General features: G+C 61.8%; 4 protein-coding genes across 5 annotated transcripts; all 4 read left to right on the forward strand.

Moving 5' to 3' along the window:
- Nucleotides 1–544: 544 nt before the first annotated feature.
- On the forward strand, nucleotides 545–2,478 carry LOC310641145 (uncharacterized protein; the record flags this gene model as incomplete). The annotated part of the gene is made up of 1 exon (XM_083363960.1): nucleotides 545–2,478. The coding sequence occupies one exon, from the start codon at nucleotides 545–547 to the stop codon at nucleotides 2,294–2,296; it is 1,752 nt and encodes a 583-aa protein (XP_083220086.1). The 3' UTR covers nucleotides 2,297–2,478.
- A 3,337-nt stretch (nucleotides 2,479–5,815) lies between these two features.
- On the forward strand, nucleotides 5,816–8,026 carry LOC310640974 (uncharacterized protein). The gene has a single exon (XM_083363564.1). It carries the CDS (start codon nucleotides 5,829–5,831, stop codon nucleotides 7,278–7,280), a length of 1,452 nt encoding a protein of 483 aa, XP_083219690.1. The 5' UTR covers nucleotides 5,816–5,828; the 3' UTR covers nucleotides 7,281–8,026.
- Nucleotides 8,027–11,564: 3,538 nt separating this feature from the next.
- LOC310641706 (uncharacterized protein) lies at nucleotides 11,565–13,217 on the forward strand. Its single transcript, XM_083364945.1, has one exon. The coding sequence runs from the start codon at nucleotides 11,653–11,655 to the stop codon at nucleotides 13,105–13,107; it is 1,455 nt and encodes a 484-aa protein (XP_083221071.1). The 5' UTR covers nucleotides 11,565–11,652; the 3' UTR covers nucleotides 13,108–13,217.
- A 1,419-nt stretch (nucleotides 13,218–14,636) lies between these two features.
- On the forward strand, nucleotides 14,637–18,716 carry LOC310641776 (uncharacterized protein). Of its 2 annotated transcripts, none has more exons than XM_083365036.1 (2): nucleotides 14,637–14,716; nucleotides 15,115–18,716. In XM_083365036.1, the coding sequence occupies exon 2, from the start codon at nucleotides 15,116–15,118 to the stop codon at nucleotides 18,038–18,040; it is 2,925 nt and encodes a 974-aa protein (XP_083221162.1). In that variant the 5' UTR covers nucleotides 14,637–14,716; nucleotide 15,115; the 3' UTR covers nucleotides 18,041–18,716. The 2 variants fall into 2 exon arrangements, with proteins under 2 accessions (XP_083221162.1, XP_083221161.1); XM_083365035.1 differs by having other exon boundaries at nucleotides 14,658–14,716; nucleotides 14,922–18,716.
- Nucleotides 18,717–24,527: the final 5,811 nt, after the last annotated feature.

The raw sequence follows: 24,527 nt of genomic DNA on the forward strand, positions 1-24,527 counted from the left end.
TCGTGGATCTTGTCCAGCTGCTGCCCTTAATGGATTCCGCCCCCCACCCCAAGCCAGGGGTAGCAAAAGGCTTCGCCAATCATACCGTGTTCAACAAACCAGCCTCGCTCGCCTGACATCCGCTCTCCTTCCCCAGCTCAGCCAGTCGGGTAACCCGCGTAGTGAGGGGCAGACAGATGGGGGGTATACAGGCAGGGAGGGGGGGGGCTGAAGGCCGAGTGCTCTGAAACTGAGCTAGGATGGGGGAGGGGCGCAGCAGAACCACACAGGCAACCCTAACCCTGTACTTTGCTTCCATTTCACAGCCGTCCGGTGGGGGGGGCTGCCCGGAACTGGGCTTGCAAGCCCGATGCCCCGACCTGCTTGGCAAGTTTGCTCAAATTCCCGCGGTTTGCTGGCCAAGCCGCCCCCGCCAGAGGCCCGAGCCCCTCCGGAGGGCTCCAGACTGCCGCTCTCTCAGGAGGGCGGGAGAGGAGAGGGCACGCGCTCGGTGCGGGGCAGCCCCAGAGTCGGTCTCACGGGTGTCTCTTTCTCCGCAGGCAACATGGCCCTCCGCGCTGCCCTGCTCCTGAGCTTCCTGCCGTCGGTCTTGGCGGGCGGCGGCTGCCCCCGCGAGTGCTCCTGCTCCCGGACGGCCCAGGTGGAGTGCTCGGGCGCCGAGGTCACGGAGATGCCCGCGCCGCTGCCCGGCCACGCCATGAGCCTGCAGGTGGTCAACACGCGCCTGGCCGCTCTGGGCCCCGCGGCCTTCGGCAACGCCTCGCAGCTGCTCGCCCTGCGGATGGAGAAGAACCTGCTGGAGCGGCTCAGTCCGCGCGCTTTCCGGCCCCTGGCGGCGCTGCGCTACCTGAGCCTGGCCAGCAACCGGCTGCAAGAGCTGCCGCCCGACGTCTTCCGGCCGCTGGCCCGCCTGGAGGCGCTGCTGCTGTCGGGGAACCAGCTGCGCCGCATCCAGCCGGCCCACTTCGCCGGGCTGAGCGCCCTCAAGGAGCTGCAGCTGCACGGCAACCGCCTGCAGGCCGTGCCCCCGGGCGCCTTCGACCGGCTGCCCAACCTGGCCCGCCTCAATCTGGCCCGCAACCAGCTGGTGCGCCTGCCGCCCCGCCTCTTCACGCCGCTGGCGCGCCTGCAGGTGCTGCGCCTCTACGAGAACCAGCTGACCGAGCTGGCGCCGCGCGCCTTCCACGGCCTGGGCGAGCTGCAGGAACTCGCCCTCTACCAGAACCGGCTCCGCCAGCTCCCCGCCGGCCTCTTCGACGGCCCGCGCAGGCTGCAGAAGCTGCTGCTGTCCGGCAACCTCCTGGAGGCGCTGCCCGAGGGGCTCCTGTTGGGCCTGCCCGAGCTCTCGCGGCTCTCGCTCTTTGGAAACGCCCTGCGCCAGCTGCGCCCGGGCACCTTCGGCCCGATGCCGCAATTGCGAGAGCTCCGACTGGCCGACAACCAGCTGGCCTCACTGCCCGGCCGCGCCCTGGCCAACCTCACCGCACTGCAGGTGCTGGTCCTGAGCAGGAACCGTCTCGGTTCACTGGCGCCCACCGCCTTCGCCGGTCTGGAGGGCCTCGAGGAACTCGCCCTGCACTCCAACCGGCTGGCCACGCTGGACGGGGAGCTCTTGCGCGGCCTGACCTCGCTGCGGAACCTCTCCGTGCACAGCAACCGGCTCGCCGCCTTGCCCGCGCACCTCTTCCAGGGGAGCCCCGGCCTGCGTGGACTGCAGCTGCAGAACAACTCGCTGGAGGAACTTCCCGCAGGCATCTTCGACGGGCTGCCGGAGCTGCGCGACCTCCAACTGCAGGACAACCCCTGGCGCTGCGAACCCGCCCTGCGGTCGCTCCGGCGCTGGCTGCTGGAGAACAGGGCCAGCCTCGGCGGAGAGAGCCGCCATCCCCGCTGCGCCGCGCCGCCTTGGCAGTTGGGCCGGTCCCTGCTGGAGCCGGAGACCACCACCTTCGGTCCCGGGACCTCCGCACTGCCGGAGGGCTGGGGGACCGTCTGGAGCCGCAAGGAGGCCAGTCCGGAGCATCAGCCAACGTCGGAGACGCTGTCGCCCGGACGCTGGCAGCCGCCGCCGGATAGCGAGCCGGGCAGCGCAGAGATCGCAGAGATCGTGCGCGAGTTGGCGGAGGAGCTCCCCGAAGCGGGCCGAGGGGGAGGCGGGATTTGGGGCCTGACTCGCACCCAGACGGGGGTCGTGGTCACCTGCCTCGTGGTGGCCTCCGCCTTGCTCCTGGGGATGGTGCTGGCGGTGGGCGTCTACGGCTCCAGGCGGAAGCGCTCCGTCCGGGCTAAAGCCTAAGTCCGCCACGGGGCTCTTCCTCCAGCACTCGCAGTCCACCGCTCCACCCCGCCGGCCCCGGCACGGGCTCAGCAGCGACCGGCGCGCTACAGCTCGGCCGACTTTTGTCCTGCGCAACTGAGCCCAGACGGACCCTCCCGCTCCTTCGCTCGGTGCTTTTTCAGGGCAGGTTGCCCACCTTCGGCCGAGGGACGCCCAGGAGCGCCTTCCCAGCAGGACGGCTAGCAAGGCCGGGCGCTGCCTGGTCCCCACACCGGGAAGTTGGGGGCAGCTCCAGGCAGCTCCAGGCACTGGAGAAGAGGCCCAACCCGGGCCCGCACTTTCCTCACGCAGGCCGCGAGTCAGGCTGTCCAAAGACCCCCCCCCCTGCAAGCCCTCCCGTCTCCAAAAAGGCGCTGGACTCCGGGACCGTCGATCCCACGCGGTGGGAGCTTACGCGGCTCACCGCCGACCAAAGGCCGGGGCTTCTGGGGAGGGCTGGGGTTCCCCGCGGGTGGTGGGGCTCGGAGGTGGCCGGGGAAGTCGCGCGCTGGCATGGCTATTAGCAGTCCCGCCCCGAGGGCCTCCCGCTGCCTTCTCGGGCGAGGCTGGAGCTCTAGGCGCACCTGGCATCCACCGGACGAGCCGACAACGCCCAAGCGACTGGATCTTGCGGAAGGCGAGGCGCCCGTTTGGCGACTAGGGCAGCCTGCTTCTGCGGGAGCCGAGGAGGGAAAGAACCGCGGGCGCTGCTGGGGCGACGAGGGCTGGGACGGGGGCGCGGGGAGTTTGCCGGGCGGGGGTGTGTGACGCCGGAATGGGGTTTGCATCTCCCGGGCAAACCGGGATCGAGCAGAGACGGGACAGCTTCCGCCGGAGAGCGAGCCCGGAGACGCAGGGACAGGCCGAGCGCGCCTTCTCCGGCGCCCCAGGGTGGCAGCTCCGCCGGCAAAGAGCGGCCCGCAACGACGGCAGCGCCTTCGCGGCAGAGGAGACGGTTCGGGTGGGGGTGGGGGCAGCTCTGGGAGGGAGCAGACGAGCCTCGTGAACGCGGCTGTGGACGGGAGCCCGGGCCTATTAAAGCTGCTGTTCTCGCTTCATCTCACGCCCCCCGCCCTTTTCTGCATTGCCCTCCCTGGCCTGGCCCCGAATGGGGGTGTGGGGGAGGGGGACATGGGGGTTGCAGAACTGGCCCAAGGCAACGAGAGGAAGCAAGGAGGTCTGGCTCAGCGCAGCGTCCGCTTGGGCTGCGGGGGAGGGAGGTGTGTGAGATAGCACTTATGCTGCCCCTCCCAAGGCTGACACATCGAGTTGCCAAGCCCGGCTGGGAGTTCAGCCTCAAAGCTCTTGGTGTGTACACCCCCACCCCCCGCCAAATCTGAATCTCAGCTGCTGCTTCGCCAGGTTCACACGTCATACAAGCTCGCTCAAGCAAGTACCCAGCAGCTGCCGCTTCCCCTGGGAAAGAGAGCAGCGCCGCCCCCCGCGAAGGCTCCCATCCAGGGGAGGGGCGGGCCTCTGCAGCGGGGGAATCCCTGGGAGAGTCCACTCGCCCACCCGCCCCGTGGCTCTGCGGCTGTCCTCTCTCCGAGAGGCTGGGGGGCAAGAACAGTCCCAGAGAGGGGCGACCCCCCCCCAGCCAGAGTTCCAAACCCAGAAAGAATCGTTTGTGTGCGGGTGTGTGTATGTGTGTATGTGTGTTCCTTTGTTGCCAGAGGAAGAAGAGGCGCTTTCCTCTGCAGAGCAGGAAGCAACGGAGGGAGGGAGGGAGCTGTGTCTGGAAGCCCTGTGTACACGTGTTGCCCCCTCCCCCAGACTGGGATGAGCATCGGAACAACCCACAGATCCCAGGAGATAAAAACGGGAGTTGCAGGGCCAGGGGAGGAGGGAGGGCTAACGGGTGGTTCCGGAGAATTTCCTGAACCAGCCAGCCCATTTTGCCACTCTTCCAGCAAGAAGCAAAACATGGAAACAACTACACCCACCAAAAGACACCCCCCACCCCAATTCCCGTTCTCATTCCCGGCCCCAGGTTGCGTTTAGCAAAGCAAGAGAAGAAGCGTTCCGACTACTGACGCAGAAGGGGAAACCCACCCCACCCCAAGGCTAGTGGGGGGATTCTGGTGTGCCTGAGGATGGTGGGATGCGTAACCACCCTGAGGCCCCCCGTGGATCAGGGGAAGGCAGCCAAGGGGTTGCAACCCAGGCATGGGCGTCACAGGTGGTGGTGGTGGGGAGGTGGCCCAAGACCACTCCTCCTCCCTTCCATAGAAGCAAGGGCAATCCTTGGTTGATGTTAACAGAGGTGCGCAGGCATAATGGCATCCACACAACATATTTAACCTGACTCCATTTCATTGGGAAAAAAATCAAGGAACCAAATTCAGGAGCGGCTCCCAGGATGTGCAAAGCTGCAGGAGAAATCTTCTGTGCAAGATTCAGCCATCAGAACAGGTGCCTGCTCCTTGTGACATGACCCAGTTGTATGAACACAGCCAGCGAGAGCCTCGCCCCCCCCCAAGAAGCAGGCCAGGCAGGGGGCCTGGAAGTGGGTTGGCTCTCAGCAGAGGAAGCCGTCCTGTTCCCTTCCTGGGCTCAGGGGGCCAGCCCCCCCCCACCCCTCTGGGGCTCCCAGAAGCCCACTGCTGGGGCTCTGTGGGGCTTCTTTCCAGGGAGGGGTGCCCAAAGGCCATGCAGCTGCCCCCAAAGTGCTTAGCGCCTCTCCCCCTCCCACCCCGGGGCCTCCCGCCCTCCCCCGAGGGGAGGCGCCCTGGCTGCTGCAGCTGTTGACTGAGGCCTGCCTGCCCCCCTCCCGAGGCTGCCAGCCTTTGCCCCCCTCTCTGGAAAGCAAAGTCCTGCAGCTGCCTCTGCCCAGCGGGTCACTGACTCGGCCACCCTGCGGACCCAGCGCTGCTCGTGGAGGTCAGGGACACGGGGGGGGGCTTTCTTAAGCACCCGATCGCACGGAAGGTAAGTGGGCAGCCGGGGAGCAGGGCCTGGGCAGGGCAAGGGGCCTGGGCTGTGCATTGGGGGGGTGTCTTCTCCCACCTTCCATGCTGGGCTGGGGAGTGATGGTACTTTTGTCCCCTACTACTGAAAACTGTATAAAATTTCCGGAATTCTGAGACAGGAAAACGCAGGAAAGCCCCCCAAAGTGCAGCATTAGCAAAGCAGAAAGAAAATGAAACACCCCCCCCCACACACACACACAAAGACAGACACTCTGGGCCAACCCATTGATTGAGCAACGACTTGCAAGGATTAAAGCAGCAGCAGGAGAGCGTCAGGAGGGTCGACCTGTTGAGTCAACCGAGTCTGAGAAAGTGCAGAGGGCGGGGGCAGGGGCAGAGGTTACCCCGAAAAAGACTCAGGGCTCTTGGTCTCTTCCAGCATGTGGCTCAGGACCCCCATCCTGGTCCTCCTCCTCTTCAGGGATGGCCGAGGGAACCAGGATTGCAGTGGCACTCCGAACGAGAGCTGCCCCTTTCAAGACGTCCACAGGGGCAGAGGCGTCACAGAGATCCCCAAGTCGGTTTCTCCCATCGTCACTGAAATGTACTTTATTGAGACCAGCATTGTGGAGATCGGGCGGGGGGCCTTCGTAAACATGCCTCACCTAGTGAAGATTGAATTCATAAACAGCAAGGTGGAAAGAGTTGAAGCGGGAGCTTTTGATAACTTGGAGAAACTGGTGGATTTGGAAATCACTGGGGCCGAGCTAGAGGATCTCCCCGTGGGCACCTTCCGATCCCTGGATCACCTGCGGAGAGTGAATCTGAGGGACTCCCAGGTGAGAAGGATCGAAAAAGGGCTGTTTGACGGTCTTGGGGATTTGGAGGAGGCTTATCTGCATTGGAACGAAATCGCCTCTCTCCCGGAGGGAGTTTTTGACGGGCTCCCTAAACTGTCCCTGTTACATCTGGGCCACAACCAGATCTCCGACATCCCTCTGGACCTCTTCAAGTCACTGACCCAGCTGAAGACTCTCCGGCTGCAGAACAACCAGATCGGGAGTCTGCGGGAGGGGACCCTGGACAGCCTGCAGGATCTGGTGGAGCTCAATCTCGAGAGCAACAGGATCCAGTCTCTCCCGCCCAACTTGCTGAGACGGCTGGTCAATCTGAAGAAGATTTTCCTGGACAAGAACTCCATCGAAGTTCTCCCGGATGAGATCTTCCTTGGACTGAGAAACGTGAAGCTGCTGAAGATGGCCTCCAACCACCTGAAGGCCTTCCCGCCCTTGGGGCCCATGCGGCAGCTCACCGAGCTGGACCTCAGCAGGAACAAGATCTCCTCCCTGGAGAATTGGGCAGCCGCTTCCCTCCCGTCCCTGACCACGCTCAAGCTTCAAGGGAACCTTCTGGAGACCATCCCCACGGGCCAGTTCGACCACTTGGGGAAGCTCAGGGACCTGCATCTCGGAGACAACCCGTGGAGGTGTGACTGCCACCTCCTCTACCTTCATCAGTGGATGAACAATAACGGCCAAAGAATAAAGGACGCCAGGAAGATCATCTGTAGGAGCCCCGGAGACCTGGCTGGGAAAGCAGTGAGCTCACTGTCCCAAGACCAGCTGCTCTGCTTAACAACCGCACCCACTGTAGCCAAAGCCGCCCCCTCGCCCACATCTGCTTCCCCATCTGCCGCCCCCACCTGGGGAAGCACCGCAGGTGCCTTTGCTCCCTCCACCAGGCTGCCTGCTAAGAGCACACAATTCAGGAGTACCAGCAGGACGTGGCCCACAGCCGCCCCCACGAGCACCCAGCCCCCACCTCCCAGCTCCTCCCTGGCCCCCACCCAGACGTCCACCTCTGCCAGGACAAGTCCTGACGTCACAACCCCTCAAGACACAACTTCCACGGCTTCTCTAACCACAACCGAAGGGGCCACAACTGCCTCTGAGATTTCTTCCACAACCCATGAAACGACGTCCACAAATACTCCAGCCACAAGCACGGAAGCCACAACCGCGGCATGCCCACCAGGGCTCCCCGGACACCCCTGACCAGGCAAGCCACGAGAGTGCCCAGCACCACAGCCCCTGGGGCCACGCTGGCACAGACGCCCATTGCAGGCTCAGCCCCGGCACTGCCATCTGCAGCAGAGCACCCCTTTTGCCCTTCCTCCTCCCTCCCCCCTTTGCCCCGGAGTGTTGGCAGCCCCCTCTCCCCCAGCCGGCCTGCCCTTCTGCCCCAGCACCGGGCCTGGGGTCTCCTGCTGAGCTCCGACTACCGCTATTGCAAAGCGTTCCTGCTGCTGTATCTCTCCATGCTCTCCGTGAGCATCTTCTGTGCAGCCGTCTTGGTGCGCCTGGCATACGCCCTCCACAAAGCCACGGAGCTGGTCCAGCTGCCTTCCAGGCCAGTAAGGCTGGTGCACCTCAGGGGCAGGCAAGGGGGGAAGTGAAGTCCGGGGGGCAGAAAGGCAGCCCTGCCATCTCTCCCACAGGGGCCCCGTGCCCTGTGGCACGCCTGCTGAGACCAGGCGCAGAGTGCTCCGGGCCCAGGCTGCTTCTTGCTAACACTGCCACCTCCTGGACCCCAAGGGAGAGGGCCGGCTCCCAGCATGTGCAAAGCTGCAGGACAGGTGCCTGCTCCTTGTGACATGACCCAGTTGTATGAACACAGCCAGCGAGAGCCTCGCCCCCCCCAAGAAGCAGGCCAGGCAGGGGGCCTGGAAGTGGGTTGGCTCTCAGCAGAGGAAGCCGTCCTGTTCCCTTCCTGGGCTCAGTGGGCCAGGCCCCACCTGCCCCTCTAGGGCTCCCAGAAGCCCACTGCTGGGGCTCTGTGGGGCTTCTTTCCAGGGAGGGGTGCCCAAAGGCCATGCAGCTGCCCCCAAAGTGCTTAGCGCCTCTCCCCCTCCCACCCCGGGGCCTCCCGCCCTCCCCCGAGGGGAGGCGCCCTGGCTGCTGCAGCTGTTGACTGAGGCCTGCCTGCCCCCCTCCCGAGGCTGCCAGCCTTTGCCCCCCTCTCTGGAAAGCAAAGTCCTGCAGCTGCCTCTGCCCAGCGGGTCACTGACTCGGCCACCATGCGGACCCAGCGCTGCTTGCGGAGGTCAAGGGCAGCGGGGGCGGCTTCCTTAAGCACCCGGTCGCACGGAAGGTAAGTGGGCAGCCGGGGAGCAGGGCCTGGGCAGGGCAAGGGGCCTGGGCTGTGCATTGGGGGGGTGTCTTCTCCCACCTTCCATGCTGGGCTGGGGAGTGATGGTACTTTTGTCCCCTACTACTGAAAACTGTATAAAATTTCCGGAATTCTGAGACAGGAAAACGCAGGAAAGCCCCCCAAAGTGCAGCATTAGCAAAGCAGAAAGAAAATGAAACACCCCCCCCCACACACACACACAACCTGGGAAACCATCCCAGGCGGTCTCCTGTGTGCCTTTCAGCCACACTCCTTGTGCCTTTCTGCCTCACTGGGGGTTGGGCTGCCGCCCCTTGTCCGGCATTCAATGCGATTTCCGGTCACCCCTGTCATTCTCCCCCTTTCCCAAGGCCCTAAGACTCTGCAGGGGACCCAGCCCCAAACCCCATCTGTTTCCAGGGAAAATCCAGCCTGGGCCAGGAATGCCTGTCTGGTGTGGGTGGGGTGGGGTCTCCGAGGCTCCCTCTCTGCTCTCCGTAGTGAGGAAGGGCTGCAAAGAGGAGCTTCGGTCTTAGGACCAACCAAAGCAGAAAGGACCCTGTTACTCTGGAGGCAACAAGGCAAGATTATGGTCAAGGGCTTAATGAATGAATCGGCTTCATTATGTGCCTAAATGAATGAACTGGAGGGGACTTTAAAAGCCACGTAGACCAACTGCCAGCTCTGTGCAGCTATGACAGGGGCTCTCCAGCCCCTGAAGTCCTCCAGCAGAGAGCCCAGTCCTGGGGCAGCCTGTTCCACTGGCTCCTGGCCGGAAGAGTCAGGCGATGCCTCTGAGCTCCCTTTGATCTGCTAGTTCTGGCTCTGTAGCCACTGGGAGTCCGTCCATCCCCTCCAGGCCCGGGTGGCATCTCCCCACCCACCCACCCACCTTGCCTGGGCTGAGTGTTCCCAGATCCATGCAGAGCTTGGCCTGTGGTTCTCTCCTTATCTCGGTAAAGGTAAAGGTTCCCCCGCACATGTGTGCTAGTCGTTTCTGACTCTAGGGGCCGGTGCTCATCTCCGTTTCAAAGCCGAAGAGCCAGCGCTTGTCCGAGGACGTCTCCGTGGTCATGTGGCGGGCATGACTAGATGCCAAAGGCGCACGGAACGCTGTTACCTTCCCACCGTAGTGGTCCCTATTTTTCTACTTGCCTTTTTACGTGCTTTCGAACTGCTAGGTTGGCAGAAGCTGGGACGAGTAACAGGCGCTCACTCTGCTACACGGCACTCGGGTTTCGACCCACCAAACTGCCGACCTTCTGATCGACAAGCTCAGCATCCTAACCCTTACTTCATCTCAGTAGACCTCCTCTAAACAGGCACCAGTTGGCTGGTGCCCTATGCCCAGGCTGTGGTGCCCAGAACTGAACCTGTATGCCAAGCAGGGCCAGGGCATTGGGGAACGGTGGCTCCTCACGCATTGGCTTCCCAACAGGCTCAGTTTGCTCCAGCTGCTCTTTCAGTTTGGGAGGTGTGGGCAGAGGGGCAGCACCGTGTGTGTGCGTGTGTGTGTGTGTGTCTGTCTGTCTGTCTGTCTGTGTGTCTGTGTGTCTGTGTGCGTGTGTGCGTGTGCTAGGACGAACTGGCAGCAGCTAATTGGCCGCAGGCAGATGCCCATGGCCAGTTGCCCCATTCCAGCCTTTGGGACCCTCAGTTAAGATCCCTTGTTTGCCCCCTGTCTTTGGAAGATGGGAGAGAAGGGACCTCCTTGCCCTCCTCCCTTGGGGGGTGCCTCCTTGGGGGGCTGCATCCCCTACAGCATTCTCAGTGAGCCCAGCCCCACTGCTCTCTCCTGCTGAGCCTTAGGGCACTTCCAGCCGATTAGTTGGATTCCTTGTCTAGAGGTCCCTTTAGATGTGTGTGTATGTGGGGGGGGGGGGGATGGACAGGCAGCGCCTGTTTGATAAGTTGAACGCTCACCCCTCCCTAGGAAGAAGCAGCCTCCGCCGGGGTGGGGGCGGGGTGGGGATGTCAGGGTGAGAGTGGGGTTCCTGCTTGGTCCCCAATGACAGCAATTCTAGGATGATTTGACCCTTGACCAGTGCAGCTGCCCATCGTAGCACAGAACCAACCCCTCCTCACACACATACCCGGTTCCCCTGGGCTCTCCTGCTTAACGTCCCCATGAAACTGCTGGGAGAGGTTGGGGGTCAGTTGTGGGTTCAGCAGCTGATGCTCCCCACCTTGGTCTGGGCCAGTGAAGTGGTTGAGATCTCGTTGGGGGTCCAGAGACTGTGGGGGTCTGGATAGGACATACTTGGCCGGTTCCACTGTGTCTCTTATTGAGGAAGCATGGCCCCCAACTTTGGAAGGGTGCTGGGGCTGGTGCAGCTGAGGGGGGGGCGTCCTACCTACCTGGACCTGCCCACATCATCTCATGCCTTTCTCAACGCTCACAATATTATTTTTTGTATATAATTGAAAGGGGAGAACAAGCCTAATCCTCCCGCCTTCAATTTTTTTCTACAACAACCCTGTGAGGTGGGTTGGGCAGAGAGAGAGGGACTAGCCCCAAGTAAGCCAGTTGGCTTCCGTGCCAAGGGGAGACCTAGAACTCCCGGTCTCCACGTTTCCAGGCACCTCCCCACCACACCCAACACGCTCCGGGTGGCTGCCTCTAGAGTAGGGGCCTTCAAACGTGGCCCTCTTGTGACTTGTGGACTTCAACTCCCAGAATTCCTCAGCCAGCGTGCCTGCCCACGTTGGGCCAACCTCTCCCGGCAGGAAGCACAGCTGGGGGCTCCCCATTCTGGGGAGAGGGTGGGTGGGCTGAGGCACTTTCCGCTTTCCTGGAACGGAGCCAGTCCCTGCAAGCCCCCCCCCCCCGCCACGCTTTTATCTGAGTCGCCACCTTGGCTTTCCTCTCTGGGAGCGCCTTTTTCAGGGTGATTTTTGGATCTTTATCTGATTTTTGTACGCTTCCTGTTTCCACTCAGGCTGCGGACGTCTGGGTGACTTGGCTGACCGGAGACTCTTCTGGGCGAGGGTGGCACCTCTGCCACGACTGCCGGATCTCCCCACCGCCCTTCCCTGCCCCCGTGCCTCCTCGCACCCCCTTCGCCCCCCCCCTCTGCGTCTAAGGAAGTGTTTCTTAGCGGGGCCGCTCGGAGCTGCGCGGACTCCTGGCCGGGCACACCCGGAGGCCGCCAAGGCTGGGGAAGAGCGGCGGCAGAGTCTCGCTGAAGACCCCTCGCCCACTCGCCCCCCCCCCGGTCTCACGGCGGCGCTTCTGCGTTTCCTCCGCAGGCGGAGACGATGCCCGTCCGGCCCGGCCTCTTGCTGCTGCTGCTGCTGGCCTTCTCGGTGCCGGCCCCGCCGGGGAGCGCCGCCTGCGCCCGCCTGGCCCCGTGCCAGTGCTTCGGCGGCGGCGCCACCGTCTTCTGCTCTGGGCGAAACGTTTCGGGCGTCCCGGAGGAGCTGCCTCCCGAGGCCGGCCAGCTGCTCTTCGCGGACGCCTCGCTGAGCGTCCTGCCCTGCGGCGCCTTCGCCCCGCGCGGCAACGGCAGCAGCGCCCTGCGCAAGCTCGCCTTCCTGGGCTGCCCCCTGCGGACGCTCCCCGGCTGCGCCTGGGCCGGGCTGCCCCGGCTGCGGGAGCTGGACGTCGCCCTGGCCCCGCTGGCCGGCCTGCCGCGCGGGGCCCTGCGGGGCTTGGGCGGCCTGAGCAAGCTGGCCGTCCGCTTCAGCCGGCTGGAGGCCCTGGAGGAGGGGCTCTTCGACGGCACCCCGGCGCTGGAGGCGCTGCACCTGCAGGGGAACCGGCTGGCCGCGCTGCCCCCGCGCCTCTTCCGCCCGCTGCCCGCCCTCCGCTCCCTCTCGCTGGCCCAGAACCGCCTGGCCGCGCTGCCCGCCCGCGCCTTCCAGCCGCTCCCGCGCCTGCGCCAGCTGCGCCTGAGCGACAACCGGCTGGAGCGCCTCCCGCCGCGGCTCTTCCGTCCGCTGCGGGCGCTGCGCGAGCTCTTCCTGGACGGGAACCGGCTGGCCGAGCTGCCGCGGGGGCTCTTCGCGGGGCTGGCGCGGCTGCGGCGGCTGCACCTGCAGCACAACGCCCTGGCCCGCCTGGAGCCGCCGGGCCCCTTCGCGGGGCTGCCCGACCTGGCCTTCCTGCTCCTGCAGAGCAACCGGCTGGCGGCGCTGCCCGCCGGGCTCTTCCGGGGGACGCCCCGCCTGGCGGAGCTCTCGCTGGCCGGCAACCGGCTCCGGGAGCTGCCCGAGGGGCTCTTCGGCGACCTGCCCGAGCTCTCCGTCCTCAGCCTCGCCCGCAACCGGCTCGGCCGCCTGGCTGCCGGCACCTTCCGGGGCTTGGCCGGGCTGGGCCGGCTGCAGCTCGCTTACAACTGCCTCTCCGCCCTGCCCGGGGCGGTCTTCGCCAACCTCAGCAGCCTGGAGGCCCTGGACCTGGCCCACAACCGGCTGGAGAGCCTGCCCGAGGGCCTCTTCGACGCCAACGAGGTCCTGGCCAGCCTGGCGCTGGAGGGCAACCCCTGGCGCTGCGACTGCCGTCTGGAGCCCCTGGCCGAGTGGCTGAGCGCCCTGGACCCGCCGCTCGGCGCCCGGGTCCTCTGCCGGGCTCCCGCCCCCCTGGAGGGCAGGACTCTGCTGGCCGCGAGGGAAGAGCAGCTCCTTTGCCCCTGCCGGCCTGGCGGTGCCCGTTGCCGAGGGGAAGCGCCGGGGGCCCCGGAGGAGAGAGGCGCCCTGGGCCGGGAGGCTTAGAGGCTGCCGGCGTCGTTCAGGGCAGCCCTTCCGGCAGTCCCCGGGGCACCCTCTGGGGAGAGGAAGGCCAGGAGGGGGACGGGCTGGGGGATGAACCCCGTCTGCCGGTCTTTCACTGGGCAGCCGGACACATTCCGACAATGACACCCCCCCCCCCTGAGCTGGCAAGAGGAGGAGGGGCGAGGGGCCGCGGATCTCCCACCAGGCGAGACGCAAGTCCTGGAGCCCGCCCAGGAGCCCTGAGGTTGCTCGTCCCGGCGGCTCCCCATCCTGGGCCAGGCGGCCCCGCCCCTCCCCCGTCAGGCCCCGATCTTGGCGGCTTCTGCCAAAGAGCAGATCGCTGGATCTGCTGGCTTCTGTGCCCCTCCCCCCCCGCTAGGATTCTCCTCCCTCATCATCGGTGGGGGCTGTTAGAGAAGATACTTGGGGCTCCTGTGCCCCTTTCTGCAACAACACAATCACCCCCCCCCATGTTTGCCCCGTTTCTTTTGGGACAGCTCTGAAGACCTTTGGACTCTCGCTAGGCTTAATAATTGTGTTGCTGTAAATATGTTTCCCTCCTTCCATTGACATTTCTTTTGGAGTTTTGCAGATTTCACACATATTTATAAGTTGCTATTATTATAATTGGCAGTATGATGTTTCAAGACTTTCAGATTTGTATGATTGTTGTGTACATTTTGCAGAGGCTGGAACCCAACTGAGTGTTAATCAAGCCAAAGTTCACCTAACGGGTTTTGCCTAAATCAATAAATCACTATAGTCAGTTCTTACTTGAGCGGCTTAATTTCTCCTTCCTTCTCCCTTAACCTCCTGCCCCTCCCCCTCCTTCCAAAACCCCAGAGCTCCCCACCCTCCTATCCCTCTTAGGCTGGCCGAGGGGCTGGCCTTGCGCAGGGGGTGGGTGCGGCTGGACCTGCCCTTGGTCTCCCTTGCCTTATGTCCCTCTTGGGGGGGGGGTGCCGGAGGTGGCTTTTCTCTTAGCGCTAGTCCTGCTCACTGGTTCCCCCCACAGGGCGGCTCCCTCCAATTTGGCCCCACTTGGGTGCTGAGGTCACCCAACGAGGAACCCCCTAACGTTGCCGGAAGAAGGAGCCCCTGTTCCTGCAGGCACCACCTTCTGGAGTTGGGGGGTGGGGGAGGGAATGTGCAGGGATCCTGGCCCTGCTTCTGGGGGGGGTGGGGGCTCCCTCAGCCAGGGGGCTTCTTACTCTTCCTTCTGCTCACCCTCGGCAGCACCAGGCTCCTGCCAGCTCAGGAGGGCTTTGACTGCTCTCCGCACAGTGGAGAGCGAGGGGGTGCCGAGGGAAGGGCACTTCCTCTGCCGAGGGAGGGGCAGCTGAGCCCCGATGTGCCCCTCGGGCAGAAGAGAGCAGAGCCGCCAGCAGTGACTCTCGCAGCTTATCAGACCAAGCCAGGGAGCGAAAGGGGCCTTGGGTTGCGCCCAGATCTCCTCCACCTTTCCCAGACGTCTCCTGGGAGATAAGCGCCACCTATCCCTCGGCAGCCCGTCTGGGCCAGGGGCAGATTCTCTGGTGAGGTGAGGACCTCCTGCTTCTCCTGGGCCTGGAAAGCCGGCAAGGAGTTCCAGGGGCTGCTGAGGCAACAGGTGGGTCCCCTTAGCCGCCACATCGGAGAGTGTGGGGAGGCCGGGGGAGGCCCTGGAGGGAAGGGTGGGTAGCTCGTGTCGCCTGTGCAGGGCCAGGTGCTCCCTTGTGGCCTGACGGTGGCTGCAGCAGCAGCAGGGAGCAAGAGGGAGGATGGGGGTGGGGGCTGGGCACAGGAGAGTGACCGACTTGCTGGCCTTCACACAGATGCCCGGAAGGAAGCGCATACGGCGCCCCCTGGGCCAACCCATTGAGCAACGACTTGCAAGGATTAAAGCAGCAGCAGGAGAGCGTCAGGAGGGTCGACCTGTTGAGTCAACCGAGTCTGAGAAAGTGCAGAGGGCGGGGGCAGGGGCAGAGGTTACCCCAAAAAAGACTCAGGGCTCTTGGTCTCTTCCAGCATGTGGCTCAGGACCCCCATCCTGGTCCTCCTCCTCTTCAGGGCCGGCCGAGGGAACCAGGATTGCAGTGGCACTCCGAACGAGAGCTGCCCCTTTCAAGACGTCCACAGGGGCAGAGGCGTCACAGAGATCCCCAAGTCGGTTTCTCCCATCGTCACTGAAATGTACTTTATTGAGACCAGCATTGTGGAGATCGGGCGGGGGGCCTTCGTAAACATGCCTCACCTAGTGAAGATTGAATTCATAAACAGCAAGGTGGAAAGAATTGAAGCGGGAGCTTTTGATAACTTGGAGAAACTGGTGGATTTGGAAATCACTGGGGCCGAGCTAGAGGATCTCCCCGTGGGCACCTTCCGATCCCTGGATCACCTGCGGAGAGTGAATCTGAGGGACTCCCAGGTGAGAAGGATCGAAAAAGGGCTGTTTGACGGTCTTGGGGATTTGGAGGAGGCTTATCTGCATTGGAACGAAATCGCCTCTCTCCCGGAGGGAGTTTTTGACGGGCTCCCTAAACTGTCCCTGTTACATCTGGGCCACAACCAGATCTCCAACATCCCTCTGGACCTCTTCAAGTCACTGACCCAGCTGAAGACTCTCCGGCTGCAGAACAACCAGATCGGGAGTCTGCGGGAGGGGACCCTGGACAGCCTGCAGGATCTGGTGGAGCTCAATCTCGAGAGCAACAGGATCCAGTCTCTCCCGCCCAACTTGCTGAGACGGCTGGTCAATCTGAAGAAGATTTTCCTGGACAAGAACTCCATCGAAGTTCTCCCGGATGAGATCTTCCTTGGACTGAGAAACGTGAAGCTGCTGAAGATGGCCTCCAACCACCTGAAGGCCTTCCCGCCCTTGGGGCCCATGCGGCAGCTCACCGAGCTGGACCTCAGCAGGAACAAGATCTCCTCCCTGGAGAATTGGGCAGCCGCTTCCCTCCCGTCCCTGACCACGCTCAAGCTTCAAGGGAACCTTCTGGAGACCATCCCCACGGGCCAGTTCGACCACTTGGGGAAGCTCAGGGACCTGCATCTCGGAGACAACCCGTGGAGGTGTGACTGCCACCTCCTCTACCTTCATCAGTGGATGAACAATCACGGCCAAAGAATAAAGGACGCCAGGAAGATCATCTGTAGGAGCCCCGGAGACCTGGCTGGGAAAGCAGTGAGCTCACTGTCCCAAGACCAGCTGCTCTGCTTAACAACCGCACCCACTGTAGCCAAAGCCGCCCCCTCGCCCACATCTGCTTCCCCATCTGCCGCCCCCACCTGGGGAAGCACCGCAGGTGCCTTTGCTCCCTCCACCAGGCTGCCTGCTAAGAGCACACAATTCAGGAGTACCAGCAGGACGTGGCCCACAGCCGCCCCCACGAGCACCCAGCCCCCACCTCCCAGCTCCTCCCTGGCCCCCACCCAGACGTCCACCTCTGCCAGGACAAGTCCTGACGTCACAACCCCTCAAGACACAACTTCCACGGCTTCTCTAACCACAACCGAAGGGGCCACAACTGCCTCTGAGATTTCTTCCACAACCCATGAAACGACGTCCACAAATACTCCAGCCACAAGCACGGAAGCCACAACCGTCCCTGAACTGCCTTCCACAACCCCTCAAGACACAACTTCCACGGCTTCTCTAACCACAACCGAAGGGGCCACAACTGCCTCTGAGATTTCTTCCACAACCCATGAAACGACTTCCACAAATACTCCAGCCACAAGCACGGAAGCCACAACCGTCCCTGAACTGCCTTCCACAACCCCTCAAGACACAACTTCCACGGCTTCTCTAACCACAACCGAAGAGGCCACAACTGCCTCTGAGATTTCTTCCACAACCCATGAAACGACTTCCACAAATACTCCAGCCACAAGTACGGAAGCCACAACTGTCCCTGAACTGCCTTCCACAACCCTTCAAGACACAACTTCCACGGCTTCTCTAACCACAACCGAAGAGGCCACAACTGCCTCTGAGATTTCTTCCACAACCCATGAAACGACTTCCACAAATACTCCAGCCACAAGCATGGAAGCCACAACTGTCCCTGAACTGCCTTCCACAACCCTTCAAGACACAACTTCCACGAGTTCTCTAACCACAGCTGAAGAGGCCACAACTGCCTCTGAGATTTCTTCCACAACCCATGAAATGACTTCCACAAATACTCCAGCCACAAGCACGGAAGCCACAACCGTCCCTGAACTGCCTTCCACAACCCTTCAAGACACAACTTCCACGAGTTCTCTAACCACAACTGAAGAGGCCACAACTGTCTCTGAGATTTCTTCCACAGCCCACGAAACAACATCCACAAATACCCCAGCCACAAGCACGGAAGCCACTGCATCCCGTGGCATGCCCACCAGGGCTCCCCCGACGCCTCTGACTAACATCAGCTCAGCAACGCTCTATGAACAGTTTACAGTCCCCAAGAGATCTACAGAAAGCCAGGATCCACGCACCCACCGTCCTGCGATCACCACGTCACCCATGTGTAGCTCCAGACCCCCGGCTCCAGACCCCTTGACCAGGCAAGCCACGAGAGTGCCCAGCACCACAGCCCCTGGGGCCACGCTGGCACAGACGCCCATTGCAGGCTCAGCCCCGGCACTGCCATCTGCAGCAGAGCACCCCTTTTGCCCTCCCTCCTCCCTCCCCCCTTCGCCCTGGAGTGTTGGCAGCCCCCTCTCCCCCAGCTGGCCTGCCCTTCTGCCCCAGCACCTGGCCTGGGGTCTCCTGCTGAGCTCCGACTACCGCTATTGCAAAGTGTTCCTACTGCTGTATCTCTCCATGCTCTCCGTGAGCATCTTCTGTGCAGCCGTCTTGGGGCGCCTGGCATACGCCCTCCACAAAGCCACGGAGCCAGTCCAGCTGCCTTCCAGGCCAGTAAGGCTGGTGCACCTCAGGGGCAGGCAAGGGGGGAAGTGAAGTCCGGGGGGCAGAAAGGCAGCCCTGCCATCTCTCCCACAGGGGCCCCGTGCCCTGTGGCACGCCTGCTGAGACCCGGCGCAGAGTGCCCTGGGCCGGGCTGCTTCTTGCTAACACTGCCACCTCCTGGACCTCAAGGGAGAGGGCCGGGGGGGAGGGGAAACCCAGTCCCCCAGCTGTAGCCCTACCTGGTACCATGTGGTGGGGCTGTGATCATGCACTCGGGGTGCTACAAGATCTCCTATACGGCAGACAGGCAACCTCTGAGATGCCCCCCCCACACTACCTATCAACAGCTGGAAATGGTCAGGAAGCCTTTACAGCCAGCCAGAAACGGTGGCCTCTATCCACTGGCCTGCCGTATGTCGGAGACTTCCTAGGGAGGGGTAAGTAGTAATGAGGTCCCACGGGTGGGTTTGTCTTAAAGGGCCCAGCCCAGGCTGCCGTTCCACTGGCTCTGCCTGTTCCTTTGCAGTGCAGCCCAGCAGGCCAAAGACCAACAAGTTCTGGTTCCCCTTTGGATCAAGGCTCTCAGCCAGCGCCAAAGCCTGGTTGAGTGCCCAGGATGTACTGCGGGCAGGCTCATAAAGGTCTTGTTGTATCTTTAAAGTGATTTGGCTAAGCCAGTCTCAGCGTATACGTGGTTGTACTTTGGCCATAAAGGTTCATTCATTTATAGGTCAGCCAAGGTTTTGCCAGAACCCACCGACTGTGGGGATGTGACTGAAGACCACTCAAAAGCTTTGCTCGGTCCAAGATGCATCGGCCTAATTATTGGCCAAGCCAAACATGTGACGCCTGTGCCCGGAGCCCCCACTGGGCTCCCAGGGAGGGCAGTTCCAGGTGCTGGTGGTCACCTGTGTGGGTTGAGACGCAGCACCTTCAAGGCGACCCTCTCCTTTGCGCTTTTATGCTTTTATGCTTTCTCTGCGTTGCTACTTTTTAAATTTACCTTTGGTGTTTTGTTTCCTGCATTTTATTGCTGGAAACCACTGAAAGCGTAGAAACCTGATAAAGAAGCAAGCCGCTTTATGGGATAAATCCTACCCGGGTGTTTCCCGCTGCTCTTTGGTGGCAGGAAACCTCGAGGACAAGCCTTAATTGGCTTACTGAATGAATCCATACATTCAGCTCGGCCCAACACTCTAGAGTTGGCCCTGCAAGCTGTGTGTGGTTCCCACCCTGAAGCTGTTCTGAGAGGCTGAAATTAGAGCAGAGCAGAACAGAACAGAGAGGAGAGACAACAGAACATAACAGAACAGAGTAGGAAAAAGACTAGAGTGGACTAGATTAGACTAGAAGAGAAGAGAAGAGAGCTGGAAGGGACCTTGGAGGTCTTCTAGTCCAGCCCCCTGCTGAAGCAGGAGAACCGTCCTATACCAACTCAGACAAGTGACTGTAAGGTCCCTTCTCAAAAACCTCCATTGATGGAGCACCCACAATTTCTGGAGGCAACTTCTGTTCCACTGGTTGATTGTCCTCACTGTCGGGGAAGTTCCTCCTTAGTTCCAGGTTGCTTCTCTCTTTGGCCAGTTTCCATCCCTTGTTTCTCGTCCTTCTGTCTGGTGCTTTGGAGAATAATTTGATCTTTGGGGCAGCCCCTCAGATACTGGAACTCTGCTATCACGTCTCTCCTGTTTCTCCTTTTCTTTAGACTAGCGCCAAACCCGAGTCCCGCAGCCGTTCTTCATATGCTTTAGTCTCCAGGCCTTTGATCATCTTAGCTGCTCTTCTCTGAACTTTTTCCAAAATCTCAACATCTTTTTTGTAGTAAGGTTGCAGAATTCTAGGGTTTTAAAGCGGTGCTAGCACTTCTGGTGATCTTGATTCTATGCGCAATTCCCACGTCCTCCCCCTCCCCCGCCTTCAGCCCGGGAGAGGCGACCTGAGCCACGGAAAGGCCTCCGTGCCTCCAGCCTTCCCTTCCCTTCGAGCAGAACTCGCGGCTGAGCCTTGGGCCGCGCGGCAACAGCGCCTCCCTCTGGCTGCTCACTGAAGCGCCCGCCCCGGGCTCGCTTGCTACTCCTCCAGCTGCGGCGGCGTCGGGACGGACACCCTCCCAGTCTTCAGACGGAGCGCTCGCCTGCCCCGAAAGCGATTGGGGGGGGGGGGGGTAGCCGCTCCTTCTCCGGACAGGTCTGAGCTGGGGAGGCCGAGGGGCCGCCGCCAACCGTGGACAGTCTGAGCCGAGACCCGAACCCTTCTCCGCGGAGGCGCGAAGGGCCGCCGGGAGGACACCGGCGCCGCACGTCAGCTCTTCAGCAAACCGCGGGATGTGCCCGAAGACTGGGGCGCCTTGATCCGTGTCTTTCTGCCCCGTGCCCCCCTTGCCATATGCGGGCTTCGACTCCCGCGGCGGCGAGAGCTGGAGTCCCCCGAGCTAGCCTAAAGGGGCCGAGGCTCCTCGGGCCAGCTCCTCTTGCAAGCAGCCGGCAGAGGGCGCCAGAGTGCAACTCCGATGGCCGCTGGAGGGCGCGGGGGGGGGGGGCGGAGGCTTTGGCGCCAGGCCAGATGATGCCTGCTCCCCCCCCCCCCCCGGGCTGGATGCGGCCCTGCGGTTTTCTGCAGAAGGGGATCCGCGCTAAATCATGGCAGCTTCGGGTAATGCGGACCAGAAGAGGGCAGCGGCGGGGGTCGCTCGGATCCGCGAGAAAAGGAGAAGCCCCCCCCTCCCGCCTCCTCTCCCGAAAGCTCTGGTCCCACCGGGGGTTTGGTCTGCCTGGGGCTAATGGGGGGGGCGGCTGGTGCTCTCTGAGCTTGCTTGTGTCCTTGCAGACCTTTCATTACCCCAAAGTGCGAACGTCCTCCTTTAGTGATAGTGGGGTCCGTGACTGTATTGTCAGGAGGCTTGCGAAGCCCACGTGAACAGGGAACAGGAGGCCCTCTGCGCTGCGCCCCTCCTTTAAGGGAAGAGAAGCTCTGGGTTCCCCTCCTGCAGAATCTGGTCTGGGGTCCCCAAGAACCGGAGGGCCCCGCGGCTTCATCTCCCGCCTGACTGAGCCCCCGACTGGCTGCTGCCTGCCTTCCCTGGGCTAAGCAGGCCCTCTGGTGGGGCGGGAAGAAGGGACACCCATTCCAGGAGGCGCCCCCTGGAGGCCAAGCCTGGCATTCTCCAGCTACTGCTGGGCTTCCCCCCCCCTCTGCCAGAGGAGCCGCTGCTTCCCTCCCTCCTGCTTCAGCACCCAGGATGCTCCTCCAAGCTGTGGCCACAGAGGAGCCTGGAGGGGGGGAGTCACGTTTCAAGGGGTGGGGGCTCTTTCTGAGCTGGAGATCTGCTTCTTCGGAGGTTTCTGAAAGAAACGGGTTGGTTTGCTCAACTCAGGCCTGGACTTTGAGTCTTGTTCTTGTAGGTTGGCGTGTTGCGGAAACCCAGATATTGGAATGCTAGGAAAAGGTCTTGGCCTTTTGCAAGACACACTCAGGTCTTTAAAGACAGCGTGATGGAGGCCTTAGCCTTCCCCGGGCTTTTTTGCCCCCCCCGTGCCTGTGCACCTCCCCACCCCCACGGGCAGCTCTGCACCATCACCTCTCCTGCGTCCTTAGGGCTTCTCCTCAATGAGGGTGTCATGAGGCAGGCTGGATGCTGCTGGCGGGAGAGGTGGGCATCACGGTGTGTGTGTGTGGGTGTGTGTGTGTGTGTGTGTGTCCAGGAGGGCCAGGCTGGCTCTCCCAGCAGGAGTACAGACAGAGCCTTGAAGGAAATGCCCACTAAGAAAGCCTCGGCTTAGCCCAGAGAGACCGGAAAGGGTGAGGGAGGGACTCCGGAGGGCCCCCCCCGCCTTGGTTGCCTTGGGCATGAGAGGGAGGGAGGGAGAAGCTTGTTAGGATTCTATTGTTATACCTACTTTGTAACAATGCAGCCAAAAGGGTACCTCTTTCCTGCTTCCGGAAGTGGCCTACCTCACAGGGCAGAGCTGCAGCTGGCATCTTGTCCTTTGCCCAGAACCTTCCCAGACGGGTTCAAGTCCTCAGCAATTCTGACATGAGTGGAGGAGGAGGAGGAGGAGGAGGAGGAGGAGGAGGAATCAGCTCGCCACCACCCACACCTCTCTCTTGCAGTCTCCTTGGGGGGAGAAGGTTGCCATGGAGAAAGACCAGGAAATCCTCCCTGATGTTTCAGCTCTGCTTTTTGCAAAATGCAGCCTGTCAAGATGTTTTCCTTTTTAGTGGGGGCTTTTATTTTCTTTTTGGCAGCCAGAGTTTAAGAGCTATTTTTTCACCTTTAAAAGAAGCCATTTCTGGGTGAACGGGCGGGGGGGGGGCTCTGGGAAGTCATGGGTGGTCTTCCAGACCTTAGGCTAGGGTGCCAGAGAAGCTTAAGAAACAGCCCCCCTTGTGAATGGCTTGTCCCAAACCCCTTGCTTCATGTGAATCTGTTCCCTAGGCAATGGCTGTGGCTTGGCCCTGTTCACATGTGGCTTAAGCAGGCCAGGTAAAGACCCAGCCATTGAGGCACAAGATCGGCCATTCCTGGCTAACGTTCACCCTGGCTAGTGCATTGCAGCTTAGCATGCTTTGTGCAAACTCAGCCCTGCTTGGAGGAAGGCACTCTGTGGCTCTGAAAACAGGCAATTCCCATATCTGGGTTAAGCATCTTGTGTGAATGCAGCCACTCTGCGGCCTGAATTTTGCATTGCTCTGCAGCCTCTGGGAACGCTCTCCAGGGAAGGGGGGGGCAGTTGGCCAGGATGGAGCTGCAGGGTGCTCAGCAGCCCAGGATAGGCTATGAGCCCTCTGGCCTGGGCGACGGGGGTTTCAGAGTGGGCCTAGGGACCTTCTGCAGACCGTGGAGGGCTGCAAGAGAAAAGAGGAGAGCTTGGAAGGATCCCCAGTCCATGAATGGGGGAACCCCTGGAACTGGGTCCCAATACGCCCTATGGGACTGTAATGGCCACCTGTGGGTGTGTGTGCCACATGGCAGAGCTGGGCGTTGCCTGCAAGACGGCCATTGAGCGGCTGCTTGACTTCCAAGGATGCCTCTTGGCAGTGTGGGGCCACCCATGGTCCTAGGATGTGGGGCCCATTCAAACTTTCTTCTCTGGCCCCCCTGGTAGACCAGCCTTTGATTCCTCCGACTTCTCACCCCTTTGGAACAGACAGTTAACTCGCCTGGCAGTTCAAGATGATGCCACGGATGGCAGCGGAGGAGCAATCAGAGTCTCTGGCTTCAGCTGGGTATATTGCCAGGGATCAGGGTGTCGGAGGACCGCCTGCCCACTGCAGGGTTTGCTCTCCGGGGCTCCTCTGCCTTCCAGATGAGAGCTGCCGCAGAGGACTTGAGAGGCTTCGTTTTCAGCTGGTCTGTCAGGACCCTCCAGAAGATGTGCTTCAAACGAGGGCAAAGCACTCGCCCCCTTTTCACCAGGATGATTGTTTCCATGTTGAAGCAGCTTCCAGGGAACTTCTGTAGTCCGGCGGCAGATAGAAACTATTGTTCTAAATGGTTCAAAATATCATTTCAGAGCAAAATGCTTTCCAGATGACAAATATGGAAAAACCTGGAGACGAGCTCTCCTTGGAGTCTGCATTTACAATTACCGTGTCAATGTTTTTACCGGTTGGAATTTGCCGGAATGCTGAATCCCTGCGGAGCCATCCAGAGTCTCCGGTCTCTGAGCAGGGCTGGGTGTGGGGACCATCCGGGAGGGGAGGAGGTCAAAGGGCAAGCAGGGACATCAATTTGCAAGCTCCATAGGAAAGGTTAAGGGCCCGGAGCACAGAGTTGTAACTGAGTCGTCCCGTGGGAGGCATCTGGATCAGCAGGGAAGGCTGCTCGTCTCCAGGGGAAAATGCCCAGACAAATTCCAAGCAGCAGGATGGGGGAGGGGCAGGGGGGCTCCCCCCCCCCGTGTGGGGGCTGAAAGGTACCTGCAGCCCTGGTGTCCCTCCCGCTGGGAAAGAGCTCAGTCCCGGCTCCAGCAAATCTCTGTGCTGGCTGCAGAGGCAGAGAGCCTGCCGTGTCCCCCTCCAGCCACGGACTCTGTGGCCTGTGGGGGAGGGGCAGGACTCCCCTGTTTGGGACAGGGCAGGAGACCCTCCCCCCACTGCAGCCAACCTTCCCGCCTCCCCAGAGACGGCTGGCTCTTTCCTGATGCTTCTCCAGCAGAGCTGTGGGCCGCCGGCCTCAGCCGGGGAAGGGGGTCACCCTGGGCCTGGAGTCCCAAACCTCTGGCTTAGCCTGATGTGCAGACCCGGCCACTGGCCAGTTCAAGAACCCGCGACTGACTTGATTCTGGTTTTGTGTTCTGTGTGGACACAGCTCATCCATCCTCTTTTGGTCATCTCACAGGGAAGAGGCTCCCTCCAGGAGGCCTCCCTGGAACTGTCCATGGTCCTGCTCTCCTCTTCTCCTGGGCCTCTGCCCTTGTTTGACCTCCCTGTCCTCCTGCAGGGCAAGGAGACGCTCAGTACTGGCCCAGAGAGGAGGCTGGAGAGGCAAGACCCCCCCCCTCAAGAGAGGGCAAAGATCGCAGGAGGCGGGTTTTGA

Source organism: Vipera ursinii (assembly GCF_947247035.1).
Source record: "Vipera ursinii genome assembly, chromosome: 5".
NCBI classification, from domain to species: Eukaryota; Metazoa; Chordata; class Lepidosauria; order Squamata; family Viperidae; genus Vipera; species Vipera ursinii.

Bases quoted from the DNA above. Each gene is read 5' to 3' on its own strand.
- LOC310640974 (XM_083363564.1), top strand. From the start codon at position 5,829: ATGTACTTTATTGAGACCAGCATTGTGGAGATCGGGCGGGGGGCCTTC.
- LOC310641776 (XM_083365036.1), top strand. From the start codon at position 15,116: ATGTGGCTCAGGACCCCCATCCTGGTCCTCCTCCTCTTCAGGGCCGGC.
- LOC310641706 (XM_083364945.1), top strand. From the start codon at position 11,653: ATGCCCGTCCGGCCCGGCCTCTTGCTGCTGCTGCTGCTGGCCTTCTCG.